General features: G+C 39.3%; 1 protein-coding gene across 1 annotated transcript; it reads left to right on the top strand.

Annotated features, from left to right (window-relative positions):
* The first annotated feature begins 4,917 nt into the window (after positions 1–4,917).
* On the top strand, positions 4,918–10,251 carry LOC110028219 (homeobox-leucine zipper protein ROC5-like). The gene is made up of 9 exons (XM_020729973.1): positions 4,918–5,712; positions 5,829–6,055; positions 6,134–6,251; positions 6,347–7,036; positions 7,726–7,827; positions 7,935–8,153; positions 8,723–8,897; positions 8,966–9,339; positions 9,427–10,251. Exons 1-9 carry the CDS (start codon positions 5,542–5,544, stop codon positions 9,784–9,786), a joined length of 2,436 nt encoding a protein of 811 aa, XP_020585632.1. The 5' UTR covers positions 4,918–5,541; the 3' UTR covers positions 9,787–10,251.
* The last annotated feature ends 327 nt before the right edge of the window (positions 10,252–10,578 follow it).

Here is a 10,578-nt window from a genome sequence, read left to right as displayed (position 1 = left end):
TGTTTAGGAAAAAGTTTGTGGAGAAGGCATCGAATATATCTTATCCAAGTCATATACTGAGTGAATAATATAAATGATAGATTATTTGGTTGCTTGAGAGTAGTCTCATCTGATTTAGGCTTAATAACCCCAATTTTGTGAGTAAGTGTCCTAGTTGCTCTTAGAATATGATACCTAACCCAAGTGTTGCTCCAACCATGCCACCCACAAAATTTCAATTAAGTTGTTGCCTTAGACTAGTTGTCCCTTTCACCAGATGTATAAAGCAAACATTTCACTGTTTTCATGGAGGTAATCATTTTGACTCACCTCTGAGATGATTCATATGCTACTAAATGCTAGCTACTAGGGCTTGACTTTTCATGGGTAAAAAGAATAATGGTTTCTTGATGTGTGGGAATTACAAGCTAAATGGATGGTAAATGATTGTCCCAGACAGTATGATTTGTGTGCCAGACAACATAATTAGTTAGTCCCTCTTTTTGTTATTCAATATTATGTCGATCGATCATGTTTATAAGTCATGTGTCGAATTACTCAAGCTTGAGACATGTGCGTCCCATGATGGTAAAAGTATATATCCACATTACTTGGGGGAGCATAGTAGATGTAGGATTAGTGCTTACGAATCTTGTGTAAACATATCATTAGGCTATGAAAAGCCTCCATTATGTATTGATCTTGCCTTCTCTTTAAGGCTTTCTATAAATTATGATGGTTCCCATTATAAACCTGCACCATGAAACTAAGATGTACCTAAGAATAGCCCATTAAAAGAGAAAACTGAAAATGGTGGTGAAAACGAGTTGGATGGTCAAAACCTACTATCGTTCAACCTTTGAACTTCTTCTTCATTAGATTTCCTATGGTCAAATTTCTTGCATGCTGACTCTCAAGGATAATAAATTCTTGAATATAAGGTAGAAAGTTTGTCTGCTTTTTTAAATCTATAATCTATAGAGAATCTGCTTCTCTCTATTCTTGTTGTACAAAACTTGGGCCCAAGCGCTGATTGGAGTTAATCGGGTCTCCTTTATCCGACTTGTCAATTGTCGACTTCGGCAAGAAAAGGCTTTTATGTTTTTGTTGGATCCCAGACATCGACCCAGGTATGTCAAATCTATGGTGTGATTCACCAAATTGATTCAAGCACCAGGGGATGTGCTCTTCCATCACAAAGGATGAATGAGCGAGTGAGCGAATGAATAAGTGATTGTTTGCATCGAACATGGGTTGTTATGTAAAAAATAGTTGGATAGCCCTGTGTACGTGTGCATCATTTTAATAAATTAGAGTTTTCATACATATCATAGCTTTTTTATTATGTTTTTTGAATTTTTCTTATCATTGTTATGATTGTGTGACAACTAGCTCTTATTGAATGATTTCCTTGAGTTTCATATTTAGAAGCCTTATAGCAGTCAAGCTGATCGATTCCTATCAAGTGAGTTCCTTGAGTTTCAATGGTATTTACTTGTTGGATACGAGCAAAAATGGCATATTTTGCATATTTTTCATTGCTCGGACTTGTCTCTCATTACCTAGTCAGTTGTGCTAAATAAGAATAAGTTTTAGCTGCAAGGAGATTGGATTTTGATTGTTTGAGTGTCAAGAAATATGTTTTTAAGTTTTTTTTTTCTTAACTTGATGACCTTTAAGGCTTTCTTGTTTATCCTAGTGAGGTGAACATAATCAAGTCGATGACAAGTAATGAGATATCATAACAAAAATTATACTCTATTAATTTTTAGAAAATTTAAAATGAGAATACACAGCTTCTATGGATAAAAAAATTTTCAGGTCATCACTACTCCATATGTGAGGCAACACTTTTCTAATGTAGGTTTAAAAATTGTATAATATTGGGGTGACTCTCTTGTTGATGTTGATTGTCCCGACCTACATTTGATTGAGCTTTTCAATAGCTCAACCAAGTATGACCACGTCAACTTTTTTCAATACGAGATCCTCTTCGATGAATATTGTCTTCTGACATATTTTTTTATAGTATTGTGTGCTTCTCCTTTTGATCTCCTCTTGTTTGAGGGCTAACTCAATGTGTTCTTATTATATCACAAAGAGTATGAGTTCCATGCCATCCTTGTTGATGTTCTACCAGTTGTCTAAGTCACATCATTAAATGTGAAAGATGTGACCACTCATTGACCCTGAAGATTTTATTGTACGTGTAATATGGCCTCATCACTATGTGACTGCATGGAAGGTGTTTATCTAATTATTGTTGAGGGTATCGTAAAAATCACACAAAAGATGGATAAAAGGTCGGTCCATTAGTTTTTCACGTCCTTAATTATTTTTTGAGTAAGTTGATTATGATCTTATTAGTAGCCTCAGCTTGCCAATTCAATTGCGGGTGATACATAGAGGTAAACTTCAAACAGATTCTTTAGTTTTAACATAAGTCCTTTACTCTTTGATTAGAAAATTGGATACTATTCTCTGTGATGAAATCAATGAAAATTTAAAAACGTATGAAGTTGCGAACAACATCAACAATAATCCGAGAATGCGCTTTGTCCACGATCAACTTTTAGAAATAATCAACAATAGCCAATATATGTATCTTTGCTATCATCTAGAAGGGGAGAAAATGTCCAAGGATATCAAGTCTCCAAATAATGAATGCCCATGGATTGAAAGTTTGTTCTAACTAGTGAGAAAACTCGGGTGCATTTGTGCAGATTTTTTACTATTCGTTCATCATCTATTATAAAGTTTACCTAGAAGTATCCTTGCCACTGCCATCGGTGGGCCAACATTCGGTGGGCTTCCACATTTGCTAGTCCATTTCATTGAGGATTCCTCAACTTCACTTTCCTGCACGCACCTTAAATATAAGAAATGGCAAGCCTTTGGAAAAGTTTATCAACTAGCATGCCTGAAACATCTTGGATAAGTCATTTACTCAGAGACTTCTCTTATTGTAAAAAGTAGATGCATGGATCCGTCCAATTCTATGATCCTTTGGCTCCCACCTCTACTGCTTTGGCTTCGTGAGCCTATTCTGACATCCTAAAGTTAACTAATTTAAGCTTCTAATTATAATTAATGAGTCATATCAACTTAAATCTAAATAACATAATCATGAAAATATATTGAATTAAAATATTCAAACATAATTTGATCAATATAGACTATAACAATCAAATTTGCTGTAACATAAAATATTAACATTAATTTATCTATTATTTTTTATATTTATTAAAAAAAAAATTATTGTAAAACCAATTTGATCTAACTAGGATAGCACACAAATCTTTTTCCAAGTCACTTTACATTTATTTCTTGTCCTGCTTAAAATTAGATATCATGGTTAAATAACGCGTAAGCTGCGCTTGGACAACAGACGCGATACACCGAAATTTTAATTTTCATCCGCTCTGCTCCTTTTTGGTTTCGTCGAGCTCGGACCGTAATCAGGACGCAATATTTTTTTAAAATGTTTGAGTGATTTTGAGCCGAGATGAATTGACTCCACACGTCAACTGCCCAGAAGGCCAAGACAAGCCGCGCTCCCGGCGGCGAGATGAAGCTCCGGAGCAATGAATACGAAGGCGAGCAGGCGAGCCCTCGTTAATTGATGGCACATGCACCGCCTCATCACGCCCGTTGGTACCAAATGTGACGCGGCCCAGCCTCTGCCCGCGCCATTAGCTCCTTCCTATTTATTACGTCATAAAAGCTACCCGGTCCCGAGATTTAATTACAAAGCTACCCCCTTTCCCAAATTGGCCACTGCCGTCCGCCTAATTGAACCAAACTGCATGAGCCGTCCAATCTCGATCAAACAGTTAGAGATCGTCGAACATATTCTGTATCCCCTTCAGTTGTCAATACGTAATTTTGCTGGCTGTTAAGCGTAGTTTAGCTCACTGCCGCTTAGTTTTTTATTTCTGCAAGTCCGAGAAATTGCTAACCGTTCTTGCGGGTTTTTGCTTTCTTTTTCAATTAGAAGGTAAGGTCGCCGGAGATCAGTGGCTCTACAGCGGCAACCGTTGGCCGGACCTGGTTTAAAAAAATAACTGCTTTTTTTGTTATCATTTCGCCCGTCAAATAGTTCATTATTTGCATCAAGTCGTTAAATAGTTTATGTTCGACTAATTAAATATAGCAAGTGTTTTCGATTAATTTGCTAAGTAAATGAGCCGAACATAAACAAAATGCAGATCGCAAATAAAATTTGGTTTGTTTGTGCTCGGTTTGTTTTGACTTGAAATAACTAAATTATGACTAAAATTGTTGAGTATTATTTTTTAATTATTTAATTGAATAATTGGCTACAAGGCTATAATATTTATTATCAATTTAAATTATTAATTAAAAAACTGAATAATTATATATTAAATTCTATTTAATGAATATGTTAATATAAATTATAAGATTTAAACCTTGCTTCTATTCATAAATATCTTATGGATGTGTGCTCGTTAGACAAATAAGTAGAGCATGAATCTATTTTTAAAATTCGATATATAGCCTAGTTGAACCAAAAACCAAAAGTTTCACAAATTTATGAGAAAATATTACGTCAGGAGCGAAGGCTCGATCGAGCTAGGCACCATGTTAACATGTATATCGATACGTCTGATAATTAATTGTACATACAATATTTTCTCTAGAATTAAGAAATGCGTCAATTTTGATCTCCTTAGAGAAAACTGGTTCTAAAACTGGTTCTCGAGTCATCGGAAGTCAGCTTTCTCCACCACTTACTTTGACTTTTTTTTTTAGATTATTTTCCAAATGTCCCTCTTTTATCTCCCTGTCCTCTTCCTCTTTTTATTGAGCAATAGAAAACTGAATTGGAAATAAAACAAAAGGGAAAAGAAAGTAGTGCGGTAATAGAAGCGTTGGTGGGGATTTATAAAAAAAGTTTGGCCTTTTTCTTATTAAATCGACAGAAAAAAAAAAAAAACTAAGTAGAGGAGGGTCAACCGGGCCACCTCTCGCCCTTAGCTGCTGGTTAACGCCGCTCCTCGCCCTTTAGTCACCACATGCGCTCTTGTTTTGCTTCTCTTTCTCTTTGCGGGTGGGGGAACATCACCATTTGTGTTTTGCATTTCTGGTTTCTTGTTTTACTTCTCATTTCTCGTTTCAATTTGCTAGTGCCCTATTTTCTCTTTATCTTAGACTGGTTGTAAAAAAGGGGACTGAAGAGGTAGCAGGGGAAGAGGGAGAGGGAGAGAGACGGAGGCACTAGCGTTCTGCTCGGCTTCTTTCTCTTTTTTTCTGCCCTGTATACAGTGTGAGAGAGGGAGTTGTGGGCATTGTTTCGTGATATAGTTCTTAATGCTTTTACCTTATCTCGTCCCTCCATTTTCGGATTCTTAGTTTCAGAACATTCCTTCGTTTCCTTAAGTTCATCTTCTTTTTAAAATATCACCTTTCTCTTTTCTGCCTTTTTTTTTTTTTTTCAATTGAGTGGAGTTTCTTAAGTGAGCTGAAAAGCTTCATAGATCTGAGGAATAGCGGAAGGGCCGCCAAAAAAGGTAAGATTTTGTTGAGGGAAGAAGGCTAAACATGAGTTTTGGTGGCTTGTTCGACGGGGAATCAGGTGGTGGCAGGCTGGTGTCCGATTTGCCATATGGAAGCTCAGCCATGCCGGCCGGCTCAATTTCCCAGCCCCGCCTCGTCATGAACTCCGGTGATCGAAAGTCCATGTTTAGTCCCTCGGGCCTCTCTCTCGGCCTTGTGAGCAATTACTTTCGCCGTTATTTATTTATTTTTTAATTACCTTTAATTCTGAAGCTTGTTTTTTTTTATTAATCCCTTTTACTAAATTCTCTCGTTTTGGGTTTCCATCGAAGCAATCTAATCTGGAGAATCAGGGGGACTACAACCGGCTCGCTTCCATTGGCGGGGGCGGAGGTGTGGGTGAGCTTGACGGTATCTGTCGTAACAAGGAAGACGAGAACGAGAGTAGGTCCGGAAGTGATAACTTTGAAGGAGGCTCCGGCGACGATTTGGATGAGAACCCTCGCAAGAAGAAGCGCTACCATCGCCATACTCCTAAACAAATTCAAGAGCTCGAAGCGTAAGATTTGTCCTTTTTGGCTTGTGAAAAATTTCCATTTTTTTTTCCTCAGCGGATGAACTAATTTGTGTTTTGCAGTCTCTTCAAGGAGTGCCCTCATCCAGATGAGAAGCAAAGATTGGAACTTAGCAAGCGGCTTGGTCTGGAGACCCGCCAGGTCAAATTCTGGTTCCAGAATCGTCGAACGCAAATGAAGGTAGTCCCTAAAAAATTATAAAGATCTAATTTTTTTTTTGTATAATGTTATTGTGTTTCTGAATTTTTTTGCACAAAACTCGTTAAAAACTGGAGACTCAAATGGAGCGCCATGAGAACACCATCTTAAGGCAGGAAAACGATAAGCTGAGAGCAGAAAGCATAACCATTAGAGATGCAATGAGGAATCCTGTCTGCAGCAACTGTGGAGGTCCAGCGGTCTTAGGCGAAGTATCCCTCGAGGAACAGCACCTGAGAATTGAGAACGCGAGGCTAAAAGATGAGCTTGATAGAGTCTGCACCCTCGCTGGGAAATTCATCGGACGGCCTATATCTTCTCTAGCTAGTTCAATCTCAACCATGCCAAACTCATCTCTTGAGCTTGCTGTTGGTGGCAATGCCTTTGGGGCTTTCGGACCGGCTCCGCACACGTTTTCATCGGTGACTGATTTTGTTGCGGCGGCTTCGAGCCCGTTGGGGACTGTAATCACCCCTCCGGTGAGGGCATCGATTCCTCCTGTTGATAGATCGCTGGAGAGATCTGTTTTCCTAGACTTGGCTTTGTCTGCCATGGATGAGCTTTTGAAGATGGCGGAAATGGGGGAGCCGCTTTGGATTGTTGCTGGTCAAGGAAATGGTAGAGAGACCTTGAATTTTAAGCAGTATGAGGAGATGTTCCCTAGCGGCATTAGTGTGAAGGAGGTTGGTTTTGTTTCGGAGGCGACGAGGGAGACTGCCATGGTCATCATTAACAGTATTGCGCTTGTTGAGACTCTCATGGATGCGGTATGTGTTTTGCATTTTTTGTTTAATATTTTTTTAATTTAATTATTTTAGGAGTTTCCTTATGAAAATAACGAAATTGTTTTTTGCAGGAGTAAAAATACTTGAAGTTAGAAGTAGTTTCTTTGTTTTTTTTTTAAATGTATATATTTTAAATTATAACTTAATTTTTATTTATAAGATAATAATCAATAAGATTATGAATATTTTTTCTTACATGATAAAAAACTATGTTCATGTTCAGTAGTATAATGTCATTGTGGAGTGATGATTTCATTTCTCATTCCTCATTCCTCATTTTGATTCCACTTAATGCTTATGTATTTCCATATCTAACATCTAAATTATATATATATATATAGTGTTAAATATGTAAATACATAAAATTGAGTGATATGTACTTTAATGTCCCAATAAAATAATATTATCAATGCAATACAATAATGTGGGTTTATTGAACTTCTTAAAAAATAAATGTCTTCATAATGAGATAGATTTAACTAGAAATATATATATAGTTCTTCTCATTTATATGGATAGAACTTGTTACTTCCAATTGTTATTCATTCATACAGTTGCTATCAAATATATATATTCTTAAACAAAATATATGTGTCATAGATTCTCTATATGCTACGTTAGTTAAATAATTATATTTTATAGATTCTATTTTCCTACAAATTCTGTGTTAGGCGCGTTGGGCAGATATGTTCCCCGGAATAATTGCTCGAACAGCCACAACTGATATAATTTCTCCTGGAGTAGGCGGTTCCAGGAACGGAGCTCTTCAACTTGTGAGTCTTTTTCCTGTGATCTCCTCATGAATCAACCTCCATGCATGTATATACCAAATCAAAATACTAATATTTAACTGTAGGCTAACTACTTCATAAATCTGTAGATGCATGCTGAGCTACAGGTTCTCTCCCCTCTCGTTCCAATCCGAGAAGTGAACTTTCTCAGATTCTGTAAGCAACTTGCTGATGCTGCTTGGGGTGTCGTTGATGTCTCTGTTGATGCAATTCGAGATAATCACACTTCTGCTTCTGCTGCTAGCGCTAAATGCCGCAGGTTGCCTTCTGGCTGCGTCGTGCAAGACATGCCCAATGGTTACTCCAAGGTAATTATATATATAGATAAGTTTGCATTATTAAAGATTTTTCTTTTCCTTAAAAAAATTTGACATTTACCAATTACCACCCGGTTGCTCTCTGTTGTCTGCATTCTTAATTAACCGAGGCCTCGTCTTTCTAATTTTATTGTTAATTAGTTTTCCTCTTTCCCACTTCCCGAGCTCCTCCATATGGTCATTATAATAATTTGCATCTCCTAATTGAAGAAGCTTTTCTGGCTTCTATTCCATTCTTCAATGGTACTTGATTTGATTCCTCTCGTAAAACTATTAATTACTTAATATTTCCCCATTAACCTTTTCCAGCTTTTCCAGCTTTTCCAGCTTTTCCACATCCCCCCACAGTGCAGAAAGAGATGTTTACTTTCCAAATCTCGCATCTCGAAAGCGCCCATCCCGTTGCCTTGCCAATAGTCAAAGCTTGGCCGGATCTTGATTTCTTCAACCTGTGATCCATGTGCCACGATTTGTCGTTTTGCGTCGGTAGATTGTGGCACCGTATCCACGTAATGCTTACCGTGTTCCACCATGCTCATCATCTCTCGTTCTTTATTCAGGTTACGTGGGTTGAGCACGCTGCGTACGAGGAATCTGCGGCGCACCAACTTTACCGGCCGTTGCTCCGCTCCGGCTTGGCCCTCGGAGCTCAGCGTTGGGTTGCCACTCTGCAGCGCCAGTGCGAGTGCCTCGCCATCCTCATGTCCTCCTCCGTCACCAACAGTGATCACACTGGTACTATACATATATAGACATCGATTCTTCTTCTCTGTTTTGCTGTTTTTAACAGTCATAAGATGCAGCAATAATGGCAGCGGGCAGACGGAGCATGCTGAAACTAGCGCAGCGGATGACGGACAACTTCTGCGCGGGGGTTTGCGCTTCCTCGGCGCGCAAGTGGAGCCGACTAGCGAACATGGGTAGTAGCATCGGTGAGGATGTCAGGGTGATGACGAGACAGAGCATGGAAGATCCCGGCGAACCCCCCGGCGTTGTATTGTCCGCCGCGACGTCTGTTTGGCTGCCGGTCTCCCCTAACCGCCTCTTCGACTTCCTGCGCAACGAAAGCCTCCGTAGCCAGTGGGACATTCTTTCAAACGGCGGTCCCATGCAGGAGATGGCTCACATTGCAAAAGGCCAGGATCAAGGCAACGCCGTTTCCTTGCTCCGTGTCAGTGTAAGCACATAAATAAATATATATAAAGTTTTCTTTTTGATTCTCAGAACTCCAGAAAGGTGTAAATTTTTTGGCTGATTTGCGCAGGCGGTGAGCGCGAACCAGAGCAGCATGTTAATTTTACAGGAGACGTGTACGGACGAGTCGGGTTCGATGGTGGTGTACGCGCCGGTGGATGTGCCGGCGATGCACGTGGTTATGAACGGCGGGGATTCGGCGTATGTGGCGTTGCTGCCGTCCGGATTTGCGGTGATGCCGGATGGACAGGTGGCGGAAGATGGAGAGGGGAAGATGGGCGGCGGCGGTTCTTTGCTTACGGTGGCTTTTCAGATACTGGTGAATAGTCTGCCGATGGCGAAGCTGACGGTGGAGTCGGTGGAGACGGTGAACAATTTGATATCTTGTACCGTGCAGAAGATCAAAGCAGCTCTGCATTGCGAGAACTGAACCGGGGGAGAAAGGGGGAGGGCGGGTTGAGTCAAGAACGAACCGCGCGGTGGAAAGAAGAAACCTTTGTTATGTGGGGAGGAGGCCGAAACTAACATGGCTTCGCCGGCGGGTGTATTTGTAATCCGGAGCACGTAGCAATGGTGGTGGTTCGGGTATTGACTTCACCTATTCTTTCTTCCTGTTTTACCATTTTCCTCTGCTAGAAGGCAAAAAAGTACTAATCTTTCATTTATTACTCCTGAGAACTTTTTCCTTGGTGTGTGGATCGAGTGTTATTATTATATTTTCTGAATTGTATCTCTGTTGTTGCTTGTGGTTTTGGATGAAGAGTGGTGAATCTCGTACGGGTTTAGGGTTTGGGGAGGAGGGAGGCGCTGCGGATTGATGGTAAAATATCTGACGAGCATTAAATGTTGTGCTGCGGTTACAGGGTGGCTCATTTATTGCCGGTTTTGTGGTTTTTGGAAGGACTTCCGGATGCATCACAGCCGTTCAATTCCAAATTATGACATGAACGTGTTTTTATTTATTCTGTATTAGATGGAATTGATATTTCACAACAAAGAAACAAGATTAGTATGGTTTAAAATGGAATTTTTATTTATATATTTTAACATTAACAAATTTAACTTCAACGTTACTTTTTTATTGTTGATTAACTATTAAAAACATCTAATTAAGTTTAGGTACGAGTAATTTGTCTAAAACTTGGCTTATTTGTTAATATAAATGATGCGTCATCATAAATGTTAACCAGCTAGGGCTGTCAAGAAAGCTCGTTCGCAAACC

The sequence above is a fragment of the Phalaenopsis equestris genome, unplaced genomic scaffold, assembly GCF_001263595.1.
Source record: "Phalaenopsis equestris unplaced genomic scaffold, ASM126359v1 Scaffold000504, whole genome shotgun sequence".
NCBI lineage: Eukaryota > Viridiplantae > Streptophyta > Magnoliopsida > Asparagales > Orchidaceae > Phalaenopsis > Phalaenopsis equestris.
Note: the sequence above shows the minus strand (reverse complement) of the source record. Positions and strands in the feature narration are given on the sequence as shown.